This window comes from Dermacentor silvarum, chromosome 3, assembly GCF_013339745.2.
Source record: "Dermacentor silvarum isolate Dsil-2018 chromosome 3, BIME_Dsil_1.4, whole genome shotgun sequence".
Lineage (NCBI taxonomy): Eukaryota > Metazoa > Arthropoda > Arachnida > Ixodida > Ixodidae > Dermacentor > Dermacentor silvarum.
The window spans coordinates 4,832,291-4,854,502 of NC_051156.1; the positions used below are offsets into that span (position 1 = coordinate 4,832,291).

Sequence of the window (22,212 nt, forward strand, 5' to 3'; positions counted from 1 at the left end):
CTCCCGTCCAACATATCCCCCGTCCTGCATGCCGGCCGTCGTCACGCGGCAGCGCAGCACCATTTCCCCCTCCTTTTTATTACCCAGGAAGTTCCTGCCCTCGAGATTCCTGCGGCTACCATCTCCGCCTCCCAGCACCTAAAACCCACACCAGCAGGTCTTACATACACCCACCGAATGCACTCTCCCTCGAGGTCCTTGCCTATGCCCTACAATCATTTCTCTCCCTTCCCTCTCTCCTAGAGTATACAATATACTCCGATTTCCAAGCCGCCATCCACCACATACAGAACCGCACACTACCCCATTCACTCCAAGCGGAGGTCGAACGAGTGGTCTCTGGAGTGGAGCCTTCAACCGTTTTCCTTTGCTGGTTCCCTGGGAATTTAGGGATTGACAGCAATGAGCTGGCCCATCAGCTCGCCCGTGACGCTTCTAACCAGGCACCATTGGTCTCCTGGCCCAAGCCCTCGGAGGACTGTGGGAGACTCTCCCTGCGCTGCACCATCAAGGAAGTCAACCTTCAGCTCCGTCTCGACAAGCGCCTCTACCCTCCCCCTCATCCATCACTGTGCCGGAGGCTCGCCTTCCGCGGCACATCCAAATGAATGCACTGGTTACCCCCTCCCGTTTGTTTCCCTATCGCTATCGATCCGACCCCAGGTGTCCCAACTGTCCCTCTACATATGCGGACCTATCCCACTGCCTCTTCTACTGCCCGGCTGCTCAGCAATCCGATTGCTATCCTCCACCTTCCCTTTCCATCACCACCTGGCTCGACTGGCTTGGCGCTGAAGGGGAACAAGAACAGCGTAGACTTGACGCCCAGGCGGTCGATATTCTCGGCCTCCAATTTTTTGGCTGAATAAATGTCTTGTACTACTACTACCTTGTCTTACATTGTTTACAACGTTATTCCTCGGAACTTTGAGAATGACAGCCCACGAACAAATGTAATGAAACAAAACACGGACAGCGCATGCCTTTTATGTTAAGTCTTCTAAGACTGAAATATTAAAAGTGCGAAACAATAACAGAGGATCGGCCCACGCAAGAGGCCGCGTTTCTACCAGAAAGCTCGCCTTCGTGCATCATAGCCTTTGCGCCAGTATTTCCCGGGAAACATTACGGTTACACAAGCTGCAGTTGCCGGGAAGCGTGAGAAGTGGTCAGGGATCTTTGAATGCTATCGCGTTCGACTTTAAAAAATCGCCCGCCCTTCCCTTGTCGAGAAAATGGGGATAAGCGAAGTTTGTCGTGTGTGTATCTGACCTTCTTGGTGATTTTCTTTCTTTCTCTCTTTATATCTCTTCATTTCTCTCTTTGTCTTTCTCTCCGTCTCTCTCCTTCTCTATCTCTCTTTCTTTCTCTATTTCTTCCTTTATCTCTCTTTCTTGCTTTCTCTCTCTTTCTCTTTCGTTTTGTCCCTGGTATGTGCCATTGAGCTTGGACCCTTTCTGCACTACCACCAGGATTGGCCCACTTTTCAGCTTGACACCCCCACCCCCGCCGACACTTGTGAGCCTATAAAGCGTCGCTTAAAAAGCGTCCTGCAAAATTTTCTGAAAGATGTCTCGAAACGCGTGCAGGTGCAAGCCGCCGGCTGCCTTCTCCAACCTCTCGGTGGCAGACTGGAAGCGGGTGGGCGTGCCGATAGAGATTAATGGCACATGGAGCCGCTGTACCATGTTCGACGTGCCCGACGACTACGAGAGGCGGAAGCCGGTGAGCTGCCGAGACTGGGACTACGAAGACCATGGGGTCTCGTCCATCGTGCGCCGCTGGAATCTGGTGTGCCAGAGGCACTGGTTGGTCTCCATGGCCGGAACCGTGGACACTCTGGGCGCGTTCGTCGCACCCCCTCTCGCCGGACAGCTGGCCGACGTGGTCGGGCGGCGTCCCGTCGTTCTGGCCGCGGCCCTATGCTTCGTGATGGCCGTCGTCGTGGGTCAACTGGCCGGCTCGTTCAACCTGTACCTGTCGTCGACGCTATTCGCCTCGGGTGGCTCGAGCACCGCGTTTGCCGTGGCCTTCGTGCTCCTCTTCGAAGTGACCGCTTCACCCTCGCAGACACTGTTCTGCACGACGGCGATCGTGCTCGGCGCAGTAATCGCCAGCCTGCTGTCCCTCGCGTTGGACGCACTCGTGTTGCTGCCGGCGCAGCTGATCGGGCCGGCGCCCGCCGGCTGCCTGCTTCTCGTGTGCGCCGCGGCACTCTCGTTTGAGTCCCCGCGCTGGCTGCTCGCCGTCTGGAGGGTGCAGGAGGCCCAGGTGCTGGTCCTGCGCGCCGCCGACTGGAACCGTCAGTCGCACGAGGCGGCTCTGCAGGCGCTCGGCAGGGCCACCGAATCCATGAAGCTGCAGAAGCAGAACGTGTCGAAGTGCGGCGCGGCCACGCTGCTCGACCTGGTCGCCTCGCACGCGCTGCGCCTGCGCGCAGCCGTCGCGCTCGGCATATCCTTCTCGCTGGTGCTCACCTGGCAGGCGCTGAGGCTCGACGCGGGCTACCCGGAGCACAAGTGGGCCAGGAGACTCGGCCTCGCTCTATTCTACCCCGCCTGCGTACTGACGTACCAGGGCATGACCAGTGTGGGCAGGCTTCGGGCGTTGTGCGTGCTCATGCTCCTCCTCGGGCTGGTTTGCTGCCTCCTGGGCGTGCTCCAAGCCGTTGAGCCCCGCGCAATGGCCTCGACGCTGCTGATGCTGGCGAACACGTGCGCCTCCGCCGCGCTCATGGTCAACTTCTTGTGCGTGGCCGAGCTCTTCCCGACCGTGGTGCGGTCCCTCGCGTTCGGCGGTGCCATCTCGGCGGGTCGCCTCGGAGCGTCTGTGGCGCCGGCGCTGGCTGCGTTCGCTCACCGCTACGGCAGGGAGGACTTGGTCCACGTCCTGCTCGGCGCAATGGCATTTGCGAGCACCCTGTCGATGATGGGCCTCCAAGAGAGCTTCTCTGCCCGGCCTACCGACACTCTCAGGGACGTGGAAGCCCAGTCGCTCAGAAAGCTGCGCAGGTCTGCTAGGATGAGTCGAGGACTGCACTAGACCATTTTTTTCGCTCCTTCCTTTGTCCAGCTGTGTGGTATGCAAAATAGCCCACATACGCAACATGCCTGGAAAGGCGCCGATTGGTTCTGGGACTCCTTGTTTTATTGTGATATAACTTTAGATTGTGCCATTTCTTGGCTATGACCTTACCACGCTAGGCAGCGTGTAAACTGCCCTGAAATAATTCTAGTTGTATTTTCTGTACGTAACGGTCGCCTTTTCTATTAGTATTTTTTATTATATTCAGGTATTTGTTTTCCGTTCGAAATACATTCTTTCATATTCGAAGCCGCTTATCCCGCTGTGTGATTTGCATGTGCCTTGCCAGTGGCTCTAGCCGTGCAAAAGAGGCCTGTCGGTGAATCGAAAGTTGGCTTTTCCCCCCATGTTTCCCTATCCTTAGCATAGCTGCCAGAAGAGTGCTCAAACAACTAATAATTGTTTTACTTCAACTGCGTGCGCGTGCACTGTGTCTGTACGGTTCTTGCGCACAATCCAACTGCTTATTTCGCCCATTGTTTAGAGATATTACCCCCGCCATATTTTGGGCAACTCTGAAACATGCTATATAAAGAAATAAACGCTCCAGAACTTTCTGAACTCTTTGTATCGTGCAATGTATGCAACTTTTTATTTTCAGGTGACAATCAATACGTGGGCTCGAGCGAGCTTTTTTGTCAGCAGCTTTAAAAGATTGGCTACGAGTCCGTCTGTTTCACTACACATGACTTCTAAGCGCGAAAAGAGTTGTAATGCCTCGCCATGACACGATGCAGGCCAGTGGGCACCTCATAGCAAAGCTGCATTTGCCATTTTACTGTTTTATGTCTGTACGAGCGAAGCGTAGTGTCGTAGCCAGCTTTCCCTGTCCGCGAGAGGTGGCTGGGTGCAGTCGGTATGCAATGTACCATTGTCGGAACCTTCCTAGCTACGACCGCGGTGCTTGCACGTAGAAGATCGGTATTCCTGTATACGGCCGATCAGAGCGTCTGCTGTAGGTTTGTCGTCAAGGATGGCAAATCCTATGTTTAAGTGTGGGCTCTGAATGCCGATAGGCGTAGCGTAACACACTGCAGCAACCACAGACGGCCTTGGTGTAGAGCCTCCGCCGCGGCTGTGGCAGTCAGGCTACAGAGGTGCCGCCAAGTACCTACCAGTAAGATAGGTACAAGCGTACTCCCGGCCAGGTGTTCAGCCATTATGGGACCTCAACGCTTGGAAAAGGGCGTTTCTCCCCAATCCGAAGGCGTCCCCACCTAATAGGTGCATTGGGACGCCACATGGGAAATGGCCGCCATGGGAGTGACCCATACCCCCTTTAAAGGTTTGTTGTGCCCACAGGGTTCCATGGAATTTCCGTGACGCCTGCTCCTCCCCCAGAACAATTCCCCTCTAAAGAAAGCCGAGTGACCGGCCGGGGGACCTGTGTGCCCATTTGGATAACCGGTGGCCAACCGGAGGCAGCGTTGATTTGAACCCACGACCTTCCTCAGCCGAGGCGGACACTCAACCACGAGGCCATGGCTGCGGTGTGCTTTTTGTCCCTTCCGTACGGTGGCACATCAGTCGCCGGCTATATTGTGAACAGGTTGACAATAGGCACAACGGGTGAACAAATATCAAAAACTATCCAATGACAAAGGAAAAAGCGAAGTCTAAACAATGTACTGCACATCAGCGTTTTGACGTGGTGGCGCTCGAGCCTTAAAAAAAAAAAAAAAACTGGATCCCACGCGCTGTGGGAATCGATCTAATCGAATCTTTCAGTGGTGTCTGTGGAGGACGGTGTTGTACCTTAGCCACCATTCGCAAGTTGAGACCACACGGCTCAGATGAACATTTCCACTGCGGAACTGCCTCGCTCAACATAAACCATATTGCCCTCGATCATGCACATGACACGCATGAAGACGAAGGAATGGCAGTGATGGAATGACGGCAATGGCATGAAGATGACGGTATGATGACGGCTCAGCGCAAGGACGACAATGAAATGACGATGCAGGCAAAAGGAGAACGGCATAACGACAGGAAAATCACTACGACAAAATGACCACGATGGAAAGGCCATAGCGGCATGATGACCATGGTATGGCGACGCTGTAGCCACGACCATGATGTGACGACGATGGCGTGACGACCATGAGATGACAACGCTGAAGGGGTGACGATGGTATGACCACAATCGGGTGACGACGGCGTTATGATGACGATGGTTTGACGAAGGGAATGGCTAGGCGGGAATGATGGCGGTATGGTTGCAAAGGTTGCAAATAACGAAGACGAAACGACCACAATGATATGACGGCAACCCTGCGATGACGACGCGGTGACAATGGCATTATGACAATGAAATGATGAAGCTATTAGCGTGTACGCCTTGACCGACGCATCTACGAGATTTGGAGCAGCCGCCTGTTGTTACAGTTTTGTATGTGAGGGGCGCAACAGAATGTCCATAAAGGAACAGCGTAGGCATGCTAATTGGGCGAGTTTTGAAATGGCAAAGGGTAAAATAGACATCTAAGCAGCATTTACGGATTAGCGGCACTCGGGACAGAAAAAAAGACGTGCTAGAAGTAGCTTACCTTGGTAGTGATGGCAGGTAGTGATGGCAGAGATCAAAATAAAGAATTGATTGTTCTAGAAGCAATATTAATCAGTTTGAGAAATCGGGCCAGGTGGTATTAGTAGACGTGAATGCGCACATTACTGATTTAGACGAATATACTGATTACAGCGGTTCTCTAGAGCTGAATCTGTGCGATGAACGGAACCTCGTAGTAGTTAACAGGGTGAATAAGTGTCATGGACAAGCAACATGGCAATGCGGAAACAGGCAGTGATGTACTGACAGCGCCCTATAGTCTCAGAAACTGTCTACGAACGACTAGACCAAATGAAGATAGATGAACATAGAAAAGATAGCCTGGGAAGCGATCATAAACGTTAGCCTTAAAATTTGGGAGAGGTACTAACGCAAGATGCAAAACAATAGCAGCAGAATGTTTAAAAACTAATCAAAAGGAAATGTCAGAGATCGCAAAAAGCATTGAGAACAAAGCGGAGGCGCTTCCTACAACAGTCTTGGAACATAAGGAACTGATGGACTTCATGCAACAGAATATAAGACATACACGACAAAAGAAAAAAAAAGAACAAAAAAGAAACAGCTTGTTGGATTGGAAAGAGGAAACTGTGTATTCGTGGAACAAGGAAATAAAACAAGTTATAGACGAGCGTAAGCAGGCGTCTAGGCATAATCGAGAAGCCAAAAAGTACCGATTACACGAAGAGGTGCTCTTTAGATGGAACAAGTGCCGAGGAAAGAAAATGGTTGGGAGTGGGCCCGTGTGAGAGAAAAAAAAATTAATGCGCAAGTAAACGTTGGGTGCATGACATTCGGAGAAGAGACAAAGTCGAACCAAAAAGATTATGGAACCATGCAGGGCAACGTATTCGCTTTGTCGCCTAGAGAGGGAATTTCAGCGCGACTAAAGTGAGAAATTTTGCCCAATTTCGCCGATATTTTCATTTTTTAATGCAGTGAAGCGAAACTAAAAAAAAAAAAAAACTGCGTTCACTCCCCGTGAAAGACGCGCCCCTCGCACCCTTTCACTCGCACACACAGCGTTCGGCGCGCGGCGACGATTTCATCTCCAAATGACGTCATACGGAACCTCACGGCGACGGCGACGCCGACGGCAGAAATCTGCTTTTGAGTGTCCATATAATTGCTATCGCAATGAAAACTGCGATTTTTTCCTGCAGGCCAGTATGGCGAAAGAGAAGAGAAGAACACGAGGACTAAAATATTATTCGGATCCTACGCGCTGTGGGAATCGATGCAAGTGCAGCTTTCTGTGCTGGTTGCGTCGATTGACTATAATATTGGCGGTGATGTTTACGGTGAATGTTTAAGTTCATCAGCGTTTAGTGCAATACTGGAGTAGTGAATTGGCGCTAAACGTTACTTGCGTGCACCATTTGTGTTTGTCTACGTAGTATACAGAGTACACAGCCAGGCGCGCTTGCTCGAGGCGTTGTTGTGCGCCATTGTTCATAGCTCGTGAGAAGGTTAGCACTGCCATTGCCTCACACAGCCCAACGCATCGTGGTATAAGTGTTAAATTTTAATTACATTGTGGAGCTTTACGTGCCAAGCCCACACTCTGATTATGAGGCACGCGGCACTGGGGGGCTCCGTTTTAGCTTTGATCACCTGTGGTTCTTTAACGTACACCTAATTCTGAGTGGACGAGCGTTTTTAGATGTCGCCCATGTGGCTGCCGCGGCCGAGATCAATCCCGTGACCTCGAGCAACACCATTGCCACAATATTAACCCGGCGGGTATAGAGAAGTGGTGATTTGATGGGCGGCCGCTTCGGGGGTATATTGCCGTCTAGACGCTGCTGTGCTTTAATATGCTTTGTCGCTCACGTGCCCTGCGTCAGTTTTCCGCTTGGCAAATTTATATGGTGTGTATTTCTTCAGAAATAGTAGAAACATGATGCAGCGTACCTTTCCGACGGGAATGTTGGAAACCAAGTACAAGGTAATTGAAAGTATAAATAGACAACCAGGAGTCATGAAAAAGAAAGTGAGTGGAACAGAGACAGTAAGTTGGATGCATGGAATGGAAACAAAAAAAAGCCCATGGAGATTTACAAGAATCGCAAGAAAGAAATTAGAAGGGAAAATTTGTACGATAACACAAAGGGCAATGTCTTGCTATTTGATACTCGAGCCGGTTGCCTAAGGACGAAAACATATCGGAGCAAATATTCGGAACTAGAGGAGGCATGTGTATGCTGCTGCTAAATTATGGAGACAATTCAGGACATCCTAATGGAATGAAGGTATTCGCCCAGTGAGACCCGTAGGTAACGTGCGCCTTCCAGAAGCGCTGGGATTTAAAGTGGATGGAAGCATTAACCGGTCAGCAGTCGAGATAAGCACGAAATGTTTAGAGTATTGGTGGAAAAAAAGCAGGGAAGAGATCGATGGGACCGGATCCATTACAGGCATAGGTAGCAGTACAAGGTAGATATAGAAGTTTTTAAGATTAGAAAAAAGAACAAGAACGAGTATACAAAAACGCTTGAATAAAAAGCGTGTATAGCATACCAGATTAATTGGAGCAGGCTAGGTTCCACTTGACGTGGTGGTGGACAAAATCTCGTGGCACTTAGTCAATCCGAGTTGTGACTGCCGCAGAAAAAGTGGCTTGGAGTGAAATAAAGTGTCGGTAAGCAAGGAATTCTTATGCAGCCTTTTAATTTTTGTAGAGTGAGATTGAAAGAGAAGTGAAGCTGTTATTTTTACAGGAAAAACGCACTGGCGGAGTTAGTTTTCAAACTTTCTGGACTTGCTTTTGTGCCATCATGGAGAAAATTAAGATAAGGTAACGTATTCACTTTGTCGCCTAGAGAGGGAATTTCAGCGAGACTAAAGTGAGAAATTTTGCCCAATTTCGCCGATATTTTCATTTTTTAATGCAGTGAAGGAAACAAAAAAAACTGCGATTTTTTCCTGCAGGCGAGTGTGGCAAAAGAGAAGAGAAGAAACGTTTATTGTTGAAACAGTGTCCCGAGCGAGGCCCGGTATCACCCTGAGGTGGGAAGGTTTCTTAGTCCAGGAACCCTCTGGCTTCCGCTGCCTTCTTGGCCCTGGCGACGTGTTGTCGTTGGTCTTCCAGGTCCCCGAGGGCGAGCTTGGCCTCCCACGTTTCGAATAGGTGGTCTTCGTTTGATTGTGGTGCTCGGTTAGCGTCTATTTGCGGCTGCATTTCGCTGTCTTCACACGAAAAAAAAAACACGAAAAAAAAGAAACAAGCATGCCCTACTCAGCCGGCTCACGGTGCACCTCGAGACCAATGACATATACACCCACAATATCATTGGTTTCAGAGCCGGCCTCTCGACACAGGACGCCATGAAACTGATAAAGCATCAGATCATCGACCGGAGCACAGGAGATACCAGAGCCATCCTTGGAATAGACCTGGAGAAGGCTTTCGACAATATCTCACACGAATTCATTCTCCAGTGTATTGCCGGCCTGGGGCTTGGGAAGAGGGTCTACGACTTCGTGCGATCATTCCTTAGCCAGAGAACTGCCAAGCTCAAGATCGAAGGATACCTCTCGCAAGAGATCACCCTCGGTTCACGCGGCACGCCTCAGGGCTTAGTCATCTCGCCAACATTATTCAACATCACAATGATCGGGCTTTCCAAGGAGCTCGTCAAGATTCAAGGAATCAACCATACCATCTACGCAGATGACATCACCAGCTGGTGCGCCGGCGGGAGCGACGGCCAAGTTGAGGACGCCATGCATAGCGCCATCGATGCGACCGAACACTTCCTCTGCCCCACTGGGCTCAGATGTTCTCCATCCAAGTCTGAGCTACTTCTCTACAAGAAAAGACCTAGAGGTAGTGGCCATCGTGATTGGAAACCGGCGTCCGAAAGCGAAATACGGCTTTTCACTGGTAACGGGTCCCCGGTGCCCAGAGTGGGCTTGCTCCGAATATTGGGAATGTATATCAAGTCTAATGGTGCCAATGGTACCGCACTCAGAAGATCATCGCCAAGACGGAGAGTGCTCTCGGCCTCATCCAGAGGATCGCCAACAGGCACCGGGGAATCAAGGAAGACAGGCTCATCCGCATTATACATGCTTTTTTGCTCGGCAACCTTTCATACTCGGCAGCCATGCATAATTGGCATGTTCCAGAGTGGAACAAGTTAAATTTCCTCATCAGAAAGGTGTTGAAGCTCGCCCTCGACTTACCTGTAAGCACTCACACCGAGAATCTGTTAAAGCTTGGAGTGCACAACACGCTCGAAGAAATAATAGAGGCGCAATAGCCATCACAGCTGCTCAGGCTATCCGGCACCCCGGCGGGCCGCAAGATACTCGATGAGATGGACCTCTACCCTGTCGACAAGTGCCCTGACGCCGTGCGGATTCCCAGCGACATCAGATCTCAACTACACATCGCGCCCATTCCCCGCAATATGCACCCCGCACACAACGTCGGCAGACGTCGGGCCAGGGGTAGAGCTCTACTCGAACATGTCCGTAACAACCACGCTGAGGCAAGCTTCGTGGATGCCGCGGCATATGTCCAACAAGAGGCGTTCGCCGTCTCCATCGTCGACTCTAATTCCAGGATCACTTGCTGCGCTACAGTACGCACTTCGAAGCCATTAGTAGCCGAACAGGTTGCAATCACGCTGTCTGTGCTCGATGGTCGCAGAGAGGCAGTATATAGCGATTATTATAGCGATAATAAATAATTCCAAGGCGGCCATTAAGGCCTACCAAACTAGGATGGTCTCCCCTCAGGCCCTTCGCATTCTCCAAAGCTTGAAAAGTGTCTCTCCGCATTCTCTCAGTTGGTTTCCCGCTCACTTGGGGTCGACTGAGGGCTTTCCCTCTAACCCTAACGAGAGCGCGCACGAGGCCGCGCGAGGACCCACTGCTCACGTATAATGAGATCATCAAGCATTACTATCTGTCAAGACGGGTATTCCCCCTCCCGCACCCTGCCTTATGCAGGGTGCGGGCGGTGACCCTTCGACTTTTACAAGCGCGTGCGTATCCTAACCTTGCAGTTTTTCACGCTATATACCCTGAAAGGTATCCCAGTGCGGACTGCCCTGCCTGTGGACTAACGGCAACATTGAACCATGTGTTATGGGAGTGTGAAGCCATCGGCTCCGCCTTCAGCGAGGACAGGTGGGCTGCGCTTTTGGGAAGCCCTGAACTCCACGACCAAACCCTGGCCGTCCAGAGTGCCCGCGATCGGGCCGTCAAGCTCTCGGCTTGGCGGTCCCTACGTGGCACTAGCCGGGTGACACTGTGTCTCGCCTGCGTCTTCTCTGGACCTAAATAAAGTTATTTCACTCACTCACTCACTCACTCACTCACTCACTCACTCACTCACTCACTCACTCACTCACTCACTCACTCACTCACTCACTCACTCACTCACTCACTCACTCACTCACTCACTCACTCACTCACTCACTCACTCACTCACTCACTCACTCACTCACTCACTCACTCACTCACTCACTCACTCACTCACTCACTCACTCACTCACTCACTCACTCACTCACTCACTCACTCACTCACTCACTCACTCACTCACTCACTCACTCACTCACTCACTCACTCACTCACTCACTCACTCACAAACAATGCATTTTACCTTGTGTTTGGATTTATTTTTCTCGTTCCTGCAACCACCTGATTCTTAGTCATTCCCCCACAGTTAGATTGGGCCGTTTTTTGAGGTTGTTGTAATCGCCATCAGGATCATCATCATCATAATTTTTTATAGCGGCTTGTTGGCGATGAACTGCGAGATCATGTAGAGAGCTTGAGCTGGCTTGTCATGAGGCACCATGTGACCGGATCCCTGGAAATATGAGGGCGTAACTTGAAGAAAGACTAGCACATCCTCCTTTAGTTTGCGATGGATGGTACATGTTGACAAGGATATACACAAGTCCTAATGCATTGAGTTTAAGGCGTGTTTCATCTGGAGCTTATCACTTATGCATGCACTGCATATTTTGTACGTGCTGTACTTGACAATATTGCCGCACATTTAGTACTGAGCGGTGCGCAAGTTGTCGATCTGTAGTCTTCTTTTTTTCTGCAAGGCAAAACTTAATGCGCAACACAACGATGAATGTCATATGCCCCAGCATTCCCCGAGCAATTTTTCTCTGAGCACATAGTGCCTTTCGATTTTCTCATCAGCAAGGGAACTTCAAGTGACATCTATTGTGAGCGGAAAATCCACAAACCCTCAAAACAGCCAACTGTTATGCACGTGGCAACATGTTGCTGGGCTAGTTGGTTCAAATCATGGGGGGTACACATTAGCACGACGTTTAAACATAGACTTAGTAGGAGGGAGCAGCAAAGAAAACTTTACGTAGATTGTATCTTTCCCATGGCTTCAATACAATTAAGGCATTCACTGAAAAAAAATCAGTGCGGATTTAGCGGCAAATACGAAAGAAATTCGTTAGCATTACGTCGCACCTCTTTGAGGTCTCGGATCCATGGTTGAAACCACGGTCGCTCCATTGCAAAGTGTTGTTCAGTGGCTCACTCAGCACACGCCCTGCCTCTATCGAGGAGCGAATTGCAAGTGACGATGGTCCGGAGCAGACCACCGTCAGTTGCACTATATATACAGGGTGTCCCAGCCATCACGCAGCACGATTAAAAGAAAAGAGGAACGGCGTTACGCGAAGCAAACCTAGTGCGTATTGTTTCCAGTACAGTGGAGTAGCCGCCAGTAATTTTTTTGGTTACTGATATTTAATTAGGTAATTGTAATTATCTAACTCGAGAAGTACTGCCCTAATTATCAAAGTGTCAATGAGAAAGTTGTAGAGCAACATGAAAAACTCCCGATACAGCTTTCTGTTGCTTTCAATACCTGCTACATAAATGTGTATTTCCGAGTGCGAAAGAAGCCCGCGAATACACGCACAATTGCCGCGAGACTGGCCGCTCGAGGCACTTTGCGTGTATTCGCAAAGTGCCTCGTACATAACTGATGGCTTCGTGTGCGATGTGTTCTCGCGCGCCTAGGTCGCGTTGAAACGAGTGGCGGCACGAAAGTCAATTCGCTCGCCACTACTGCCGCGTTTCATCACGCCAGTGTTCTGACAGCGAGTGTCCGCGGTCATCGAGTGAGATGTGTTCGTGCCGGCCTGTGCTCGCGTGACAGCGTGCTTGTTAATTTAGTTAGCAAGCGAATGTTTACAACAGTTTATGCAGCTGATAAAACGATTAACGTGACTTGGTATAGTGGTATAATATTTTGCAATCACAGTGAATGAAGCAGCAGACCCACCATAGTCACAGCTTCGCTGGCTTCCATCTTCACAGTAGTGGAAGGGCATTTTTCTTGATTTATTTACTCGTTTATTGTCCCTCCTGCCTGGGCCTGACGATGGCCGGCAGTATTGTATAAACAGCGAACTAGCTATCCAACTAAATAAATTAACAAATATGCCAACGAGGTCCCTGAAAAGGGTCATACTGAAAACAGATCGATGGTGCTCCCAAAAACAAGTTTCCGCAGATGCATCATTGCCATCAAGTCAACACACCACAATGAACGCCGTGAACACTTACACAATAAACGAATAGCTAACTATATAGAATCGTAAAATTCATTCAAACACGGGATCTACAGCATAGCGGAACATGCACGACAAGTATATCCTCGTATAACACGTTATAACAGCGATATCTACGTGACTTCCCACGCTAACAACGGAAACGTTCATACTTAATTCTTAATTAGCTACTTGATTTGATCACACAAAGTGCGTTCGCGTTTTCGTAACGCGCTTCTGTGTTAGGGCTAACTGTAGGCTGCATTCTACATTCTGTGTCAAGGAAAAAGTCTGCAACTAGGCACGAAATAATTGTTATGTAATTCAGCGTTTCCGAGACGGAGGCCAAATTCACTGAAGCACCTACCTGGACTGTAGCATAGGTGATGTTTCCATCAAAGCTCTGATAAAATCCGGCAAGGCGACTATCCAATATCCATTGCTGGTACTCTGTGGTATTCTGACAAAAGAGAGATAGAAAGAGAAATATGGTAACAGGCAGGCTATATTGTGGCAATCTATCGATGCGATGCGAGAATGTACACCTGACTGGTTTGCGATATCAAAGAAGCTGAATGCAGAAATTGCAAGTGATTTGCTGCCGCTCTTTATTATGCCAGCGTTCTGACAGCGAGTGTCCGCTGTCAGCGAGTGAGATGTGTTCGGTTTGCCTGTGCGCGCGTGACACCGTGCTTGTTGATTTAGTTAGTAAGCGATTGTTAACAGCAGTTTTTGCGGCCGATAAAATTATTAGCTTACATCGTATAGCTCTCTAATAATTAACTATCGCAATCAGTGCTTCGCCTGTCAGGCGGAACTGACTTTTTTAAGACACAATTACTTCGAAACTAAATGTCGTGAGGAAACGATATACACCAAGTAAACCTCAATAGCAAAAGCCGAAAAAACTGCTTCATCGAAGCCGTGATTTATCTGAAGAATCCGAGGATACGTAAGCAATTCTTATGAGTTGTGAATGCGAAAGCATTAATGTCTAATTGAACGCTGCTGAGCGGTTCTTAGAGTTATGAACTTGCGGGCAAGCGAGCGCGTTGAGACACTTGGCCCGTTTAGATTTGGCCTTACCCAGGTGCTGTTAGAACGCAGATGAGGGATTGCGCGGACAAGGAGCTCGCGGATAACGCAGACTTCCGAGAGCGAGGGTGATTTGGCGTCGTGGCGTTGCCCTCTCTCCTCATGCAACACTTGGCGCGCTACTGCGGCACCAGCAGTGCCCTTTCGTCCACTAAGCTCCGTCGAGGCGCACTCATGACGTGGCGTCGCAGCCAATGGGAATTTAGGTGCCGTTTCGGTGCTACAGGCGCCGGACGCCGGCGTTTTCGCTCAATGACCCATTTGACACTTTCGCATCAAAAATATATGTGCTATACGAACGACTCCCTCTGTGTTGAGTGAGAGGGCAGCTTCATACTTTCCGGCAGTAATCTTAGCATGTAGCTCTATTATGACATTCAGGGTATGCACATAACAAAGGGGAGGGATATATGACAATGCCAAAATTGGAAACAAAAAATTGTTTCTGTACTTAACATAAAACAATACACATTTATACTAAAAGAAGTAAAGCTGGTACAATCAACTAAAAAAGAAAGCTTAGTAGTACAAGCGGAAGTCCAGAAGAAAACGAGCCAACCAGAAGAACAAATTCAGCGCTAATTAAAGAACATAAACGAAGTTATGCCTGTTTTTCGAAAAAAAATTAAAATGCGTTGTGTCCTCGAAGCAAGTAGTTGCTTCTGAAAACTAATTTCATCCAGAGATTGTTGCAAGTAAAAATACATGTGAGTAGGTATCTATAATGAGGAACATCAACTTTTTGTAGGTGGCCAATTCTAGACGATATGAAAAGAGGAATTTTAACGAAGAGTTCAAAAAACAATTGTCATAATAATAAATTTTATGAATAACACTGAGCCGGGCTGTTTTGCACCAACTGTAAGTTCTGGAAGGTAACTGTTGCTTACCATAATGACACGTGACTTCACCATGGTAACACTGGCTTTGTGGTTATAATTGGATAAGATGTAGGGAGTGGAACGATTGTGCACAGTTGATAACTCGTTTATAATAGACGGCATAGCGAACAGGTTTTGGCCGACTTGTCGCCGTGTCTCTCATAGTCGAGAACAGTCTTGCACAAAGGATAGGCGGATACAAGTGCACAGGGCAAGCATCGTGTGCACTTGCTTCTATTAGTGACCTTATTGCCATTTCTTGCGTTCCCTAGCCAGTCATAAACGCTCTCGAGCGGCTTCTTTGCATTGGATGAAATTAGGGTAAGGTATCTGTCATTGGTAAACAACAGTGAACAGGAAGAAATTCGCAGCATAGTTCCACCCGGGTCTCGAACAGCTGAATCCTTCAATTCCCCCAGTAGTGTTCACAGTGCTTTCATCTTATCTGCAAACCATTTATGGTGTTTCCTAGTGCGTCCCAGGGCGCCATTCTGGACACTTTCAAAACTGTCACTCTGTTGGATTCCGCCATGTTGCTATTTTTGAGCCAATCGGAGAGGCCGTGGCAGTCCCCCGGGCCAATCAGTTCTTACGAGAGGGCGAATTGGACAACATTGCCGCATTCTACAGTGTCTAGAAAAGCACTCCTAGTCGCCGCGCTACTGACCGAATGAGTAGCCGAGAGTGGTTGGTTAACTGCTTGTCGTCAGTAACAACACCAATAGCGCACGAGCCTCAACGGTCGCCGGTCGTGTTAATTGTCGCCAAACGATTGTGATGCGTCGGGAACGAAGGTTGCATCCGACCCTTTCTATAGCTCCTAAGAGCGCTCGACTGCTCACAGAGGCACGCTCTTTTCATTTCACTTACTGCCTTTAGGTGGTCAGCTATTTTTCACTATGTGACGTGATGAGTATTCTGGCTGAGCAGTTGTGAACCTTTATGATTATTGTTCTTGCCATTGTCCAGTTAAGCACGTGAAAAGCGTTAATTCACCAGCTCGCTTGACTCTGACACCCTGGTGACTATACACATAATATGAAAAGCGTTTGCAACTATGGTAGTTTATTTCCAGCTGTATAAAGAGCATGTTAAACTAATCACGGTTAGTGCATATGATTTTTTATATGAATGTAAAATATTTGAATACCCGTACATGGGAGCCCTATGTGTTGCATTAGTCACAACACGCTACTTTGCTACTGAAAACAGAGACGGAGGTCGAGCAGGCGTGCCACGCTTACCTTATATCCGAGGTTCCTTACAAACCACTGGTCACCGAGGAAGTTGCAAACTGTGTCAATGTCGCCGTTATATATGAGGCTTCTCAGGCGTCCGGAATCGACGATCTTCTTGACAACAGGGCCCATGTGCCAGTACTGGCGCGTGTAGTTGAGTACCTCACTGCGAAGGGGAGGCAGAAACACCACTACTGAACCACAGTCTTTTCTGCAGTCTTTCAATCAGGAAAAATAATTTATTGCAGAAGAAAAACCAAAATATCGCGTAGTTTACGTATAGGAATGGCTAAATGGGGTCCAAATTAAGAGGCTCGAGCAGGTCGCCTCTGGCTACTACATCAGTGGGCACGGCAACACAGCCCTGACTATGTCACCCAACATACCGCTCTTTGTGCAGGTCTTGTATGCGTGCAATGCTAACATTTTCAGCGGGATAACAGCTATCTCGGACGGTGGATGCTCGGAGCCTCGCTACAGCATCATCGCATCGACACGCATGAACCCGGACAGCGATTGCACTAAATCGTTCACGGAAAGCTGCACGGTACTGCTGCCGACGCCACACGTGGAAACCACCTTCTGCGCATCTTCGTCGAGCACGATGACCACGGTATCCGCCCCCAAGAAGGACCTGCTGCTGCCTATAAATTGGAGCTCACCGAGGGTCAGCTTCAGTGGGCACGGCAACACAGCCGTGACTATGTCCCCCAACATGCCGATCTTTGTGCAGGTCTTGTATGCGTGCAATGCTATCATCTTCAACGGGATAACAGCTCTCTCGGACGGTGGATGCTCGGAGCATCGCTACAGCATTATCGCATCGACACGCATGAAACCGGACAGCGATTGCACTACATCGTTCACGGAAAGCTGCACGGTACTGCTGCCGACGCCACACGTGGAAACTGTATCGCCATGTGATAAGACATGCGCGGAAGTCTTCTGTATTTTAGTTACTCCGCGCAAGATACGCCATTTATCTTTTTCCTTGGCCACACGTGTTGGCCTGCCTATATAATCGAGCCTCAAATAAAGGTGGCGGCCCCTTACGCTCATCAGATGACGTCCTGTTTCTGTCATCAAATGCAGCGCAACGATACATGGTGTCAGAAGTGCCAGGCGTGCCCGACGACGCGCTAATGAGAGTCAAGTTTTGGGAGCTACGACACTGAAATGGATCTTCTGAAGCCTCCAGACCCTCTTCGTATCACAGGTGACGTCTCCAAAAACTGGCAGCTATTTAAGCAAAAGCTAGAGCTCTACGTTACCGTAGTGAAACCCCAAGACAAACCTCTGAGCGATGCTGCAAAGATGGCACTACTGCTGACATTGGCCGGCGATGAAATTCTCAAAATATTTAACAATTTTGTTTTTAAAGAAGATGAAAGTAGAGATTACAAGACCGTCGTAGAGAAGTTGGACAACTACTGGAGCGCACAGACAAATGAAGTGTACGAGCGGTATGTGTTCCGGAAGAGAATGCAGGCGGCAGGGGAAACGTTCGAACACTTTGTACGCGACGTGAGGAAGCAGGCCCGGCAATGCAATTTCGAAGGGTTGGCCGACTCCATGATCCGCGATCAAATTGTAATTGGAATCAATAATCAGACTTTACGCATGAAGGTTCTCCAAGACAACCAGCTAACAATGGCTAAAGCGGAACAAATATGCAAGGCATTCAAAGCAGCAGCTCTCCAGAATGAAGCATGGGCTCAAAAAGAACAAATAGATCCGGTGCAGATGACGCAAGAAAAAAGATTGCCTCAAGGAAAACCCAAGTGTTCCAAGTGCGGCAGGGTGCACAAGCCACGAAACTGCCCGGCCTATGGAAAAACGTGCAGAGTATGTCAGTCAAAGAACCACTTCGCAGCGTGCTGTCGAAAGGCAGCGCAAGTCAGTGAATTGAGCGACGACGAGGATGACTTCATGTTGGATGTCTGTGGACTGCGTAGGAACCAAGCGTGACTGGATGGTCAAGGCGAACGTTGGTGGTGAGCAAGTTTTTCTGAAGATTGACACGGGTTCACAAGCAAATCTACTGCCATTCTCTATCTACAAGAACATCAAACCAAGACCGCTCCTCCGACAGAGCACTTCCACGCTAAGATCGTACAGTGGATCCACAATCAAGCATGTGGGCGTCATCAGCGAACAAGTGGTCATCGGGGGCCAAAGCTGCAAGCTGAAATTTTTCGTTGTCAAGAAGGGACATCAGGCGCTGCTTGGGCTGAACGCGACGGAACAGCTCGGATTGATTACCAGAAACGTAGATACTGTAACAAGCAGTTCTGAAAAACTTCTGCAGGAATGCAGCGAGGTTTTCCAAGATACCGGCTGCGTCCAACGCCAATACAAGATGGTGCCCAAGAAAGGCTCAGTTCCAGTTGTACAAGCAGCCCGGCGTGTACCCTTGACCCTGCGGGAACCACTGCGCAAGGAACTGAGGCGAATGGAAGAAGCCGGAATCATTGTCAAGGTCAACGAGCCGACTGACTGGGTGAGCCCGTTAGTAATTGTTAAATAGAAAGACGGAAAACTAAGACTCTGCATGGATCCTAGAAGGTTCAGCGAATGCAGGATATACAAGCAGAATTGGCAGGCGCAAAAGTATTCAGCCGTCTCGATGCGAAAGCAGGGTATCATCAAGTTCCGCTTGATGACAGCACAGCAAGAATCTGTACATTTGCAACACCGTTCGGCAGATATCGATTTTTAAGGCTGCCGTTCGGTATCTCCTCTGCGTCCGAAGTTTTTCAGAAAACGTTGAACGAAATCTTCGAGTCCCTGCCGGGCGTTCATGCATACGTGGATGACATTTTGGTGTGGAGAACGTCAAGAGAGCAGCATTACAGGCGTTTAAAAAGCGCGCTTGGAGCCGCGAAACGAGCGGGATTAGCGCTGAATGCAGAGAAGTGGAAAGTGGGCGTCGAAGAACTTGAATTTTTAGGTGATGTGATCTCTGAAAAGGGAATAACGTCGAACCGCCAGCTTGTCAACTGCATAGTGACATACCGGCGCCAACCGACAAGCGTGGAGTGCAGCGATTGCTCGGCGTGGCCAACTACTTTTCCAAGTATATTCCTTCGTTAGCAGAAAAGACTCCTGGTTTGCGCAGTTTAATCAAACATGACGCAATTTTTGAGTGGTCTCCCAGCCACGCAAAAGAATGGGCAGAAATATGCGAATGCCTAAGCAGGGGGCCAGTTCTGGCAATTTTCGACCCCCTAAAAGAAACAAAGGTGACGTCAGACGCGTCACTGGCTGGGCTGGGATCGACCCTTCTACAACTTCATGGCGATAGCTGGCATTCTGTTGCGTAGGCATCCAGAACGCTCTTTTCAGTAGAACAACGCTACTCTCAGATTGAAGAAGCTTTGGCGGTGACGTTCGGATGTCAGAAATTTCATTATTTCATCTACGGCCGCAAGATAACGTTGGAGACCGACCACCGTCCACTGATAGCTATCGATAAAAAATCAATCGGTGAAATGCCGCCCAGACTTCAAAGGTTCTTCCTGCGGTTGTTAAAATATGATTTCACTATTCAATACATTCCGGGAAAGCAGCTCATCCTGGCGGACATGCTTTCAAGAGCTACAGTTCCCGACCCAGAAGGTGACGCCGCAGGTGAGGAAGACATCGAAATACACGCCGTGAGTATGCTAGCAGATTTTGTAACCGATGTCACGCTAAAGCGGCTCGAAAACGCAACGGATAAGGACCCATACCTGTGTGGAGTAAAGGAGAGTATATATGCCGGCGAAAGCATACAGGGAGAGTTGAAACCTTTTGCCAGCGAACTTTCTGTCATCAAAGGAGTTCTTCTAAACGGCAGCAAAGTAATAATCCCTTCGCGCATGCGAAAGGAAATACTAGAGCGCATTCATCAAGGCCACAGGGGCCAGAACAAATGCAAAGCAAGAGCGAGAAGATGCGTCTTTTGGCCAAGCATTAATGGCGAAATCGCTGCTATGACTCAAAAGTGCGAGGTATGCAGACGCCACGTATACAGACAACCGGCAGAACCACTAATCATGAGACCCCCACCCGAATACCCGTGGTATCGCGTTGGTATTGATCTATTCCACTATGGGGGAAAATCATATCTATCCGTGTATGACGCTGTGTCGAACTTTCCAGAAATTGCAGAGCTGGAGGACACGTCATCGACAACGGTAATCTACAAACTGGGAGCCATATTTGCCAGATATGGAATCCCGGTAGAAGTGTGGAGCGACAATGGACCCCAGTTTGCAAGTCGAGAATTCCGCCTATTCGCGGACAAGTACGACTTTCGACATATGACATCGAGTCCGGAGTTCCCTCGTTCAACGGCTTGGCGGAGAAGGGAGTTCAGGTGGTGAAACGGATTCTGAAGAAAACGAACGAAGCAGGCGAAGATTTCTGGCTGGGTCTCCTGAGTTACCGGTCGACGCCTCTGGATGGTGGACGGTCACCGGGAGAATTGTTGCAAGGACGACAACTAAGGTCAACCTTGCCAGATTTCAACGTCCAAGAGAAGGTGAAAGTGCAAAAGCACATTCAGTTTGATCGTTCAAAAGGGCCGCTTCCACCCCTTGAAGAAGGTCAAGTCGTGAGGATCAAGAGGAAAGCTTGGTCGCAGAAAGCCAAGGTTATTGGTCAGACGCACCCGAGATCGTACAACGTTTTCACCCAGGGGAACAAGCTTATTAGGCGGAACCGGCAGCATATGTTACCCACAAAGGAAACTTTCAACCCCGATGTTCTTGGTGGCCTCAGCGACGATTACGTTCGTCACTCCACGCCGGCTACACCAGTAAATCCCGGCGAGAACCGCACGCAGGACGTGCAAGTGACAGCGCAACCAAGTGCAGCTGATAACCCAGATCAGGTGACACCGCAAGCGTCCGCTCTTCTGCCTATTAGAAGATCGAGCAGGCAGAGACGGCCCCCCACGCGGCTACAATACGACCAGAACTTTAACCAAGTGCCTTGAATATTGTTCGTATCATGCTTTTTTTTCGTTTTTTTTTGTTCAGAAGAAGGTTGTATCGCCATGTGATAAGACATGCGCGGAAGTCTTCTGTATTTTAGTTACTCCGCGCAAGATACGCCCTTTCTCTTTTTCCTTGGCCACACGTGTTGGCCTGCCTATATAATCGAGCCTCAAATAAAGGTGGCGGCCCCTTTACGCTCATCAGATGACGTCCTGTTTCTGTCATCAAATGCAGCGCAACGATACAGAAACCACCTTCTGCGCATCTTCGTCGAGCACGGTGACCACGGTATCCGCCCCCAAGAAGGACCTGCTGCTGCCTATAAATTGGAGCTCACCGAGGGCCAGCTTCAGTGGGCACGGCAACACAGCCGTGACTATGTCACCCAACATGCCGCTCTTTGTGCAGGTTAGTCATAAAAATACTGTTTCCGCAGTGACACCTATGTCTTATAGTGTTGCCGTGCCCACACACTGTGTTATGCTGCTTTTCGGAGTGTATATCATTAGCGGCTTTGCTGCTTAAGTTGTCCGGCGACGCAGAAGAAAATCCTGGACAGGTAACGAAGCGATGATTCCAAATGTAATCCAGAACCAGAAAGAGATTCTGTCGAAACTCGCTGAGGTTCAGACAAATCAGGCTAGCTCAGAAACGAGAATGCTTGAAATGTAAAATCGACTTTTCGCAATTGAACATAAGCTACAAAGCTTTGACGATACTCAGCTCAGGCTTACAAACGTTGAAGAGATTGTTGACAGGTGGCATGATGGCGCGACGAGCCTTGTTAGACAGGTTGATGATTTGGACAATCG

At 49.2% G+C, this 22,212-nt stretch overlaps 3 protein-coding genes across 3 annotated transcripts in view; 2 read left to right on the top strand and 1 right to left on the bottom strand.

The window, feature by feature from the left end:
- The first annotated feature begins 1,569 nt into the window (after positions 1-1,569).
- Positions 1,570-3,422, top strand: LOC119443700 (solute carrier family 22 member 21). The gene has a single exon (XM_037708416.2). It carries the CDS (start codon positions 1,570-1,572, stop codon positions 3,040-3,042), a length of 1,473 nt encoding a protein of 490 aa, XP_037564344.1. The 3' UTR covers positions 3,043-3,422.
- A 7,840-nt stretch (positions 3,423-11,262) lies between these two features.
- The window catches only part of LOC119445287 (lysosomal protective protein-like), a 72,655-nt gene continuing 61,705 nt past the window's right edge, over positions 11,263-22,212 (bottom strand). Inside the window, exons 9-11 of the mRNA XM_037709601.2 lie at positions 16,425-16,584; positions 13,572-13,664; positions 11,263-11,478 (exon numbers count right to left, since the gene is read on the bottom strand). Of these exons, the coding sequence (XP_037565529.1) occupies positions 11,395-11,478; positions 13,572-13,664; positions 16,425-16,584 (337 nt within the window). The 3' untranslated portion in view covers positions 11,263-11,394. The remainder of the gene's footprint in view (positions 11,479-13,571; positions 13,665-16,424; positions 16,585-22,212) is intronic.
- On the top strand, positions 16,604-21,640 carry LOC125943721 (uncharacterized). The gene is made up of 3 exons (XM_049663192.1): positions 16,604-18,926; positions 19,988-20,074; positions 20,562-21,640. The coding sequence occupies exons 1-3, from the start codon at positions 18,340-18,342 to the stop codon at positions 21,397-21,399; spliced, it is 1,512 nt and encodes a 503-aa protein (XP_049519149.1). The 5' UTR covers positions 16,604-18,339; the 3' UTR covers positions 21,400-21,640.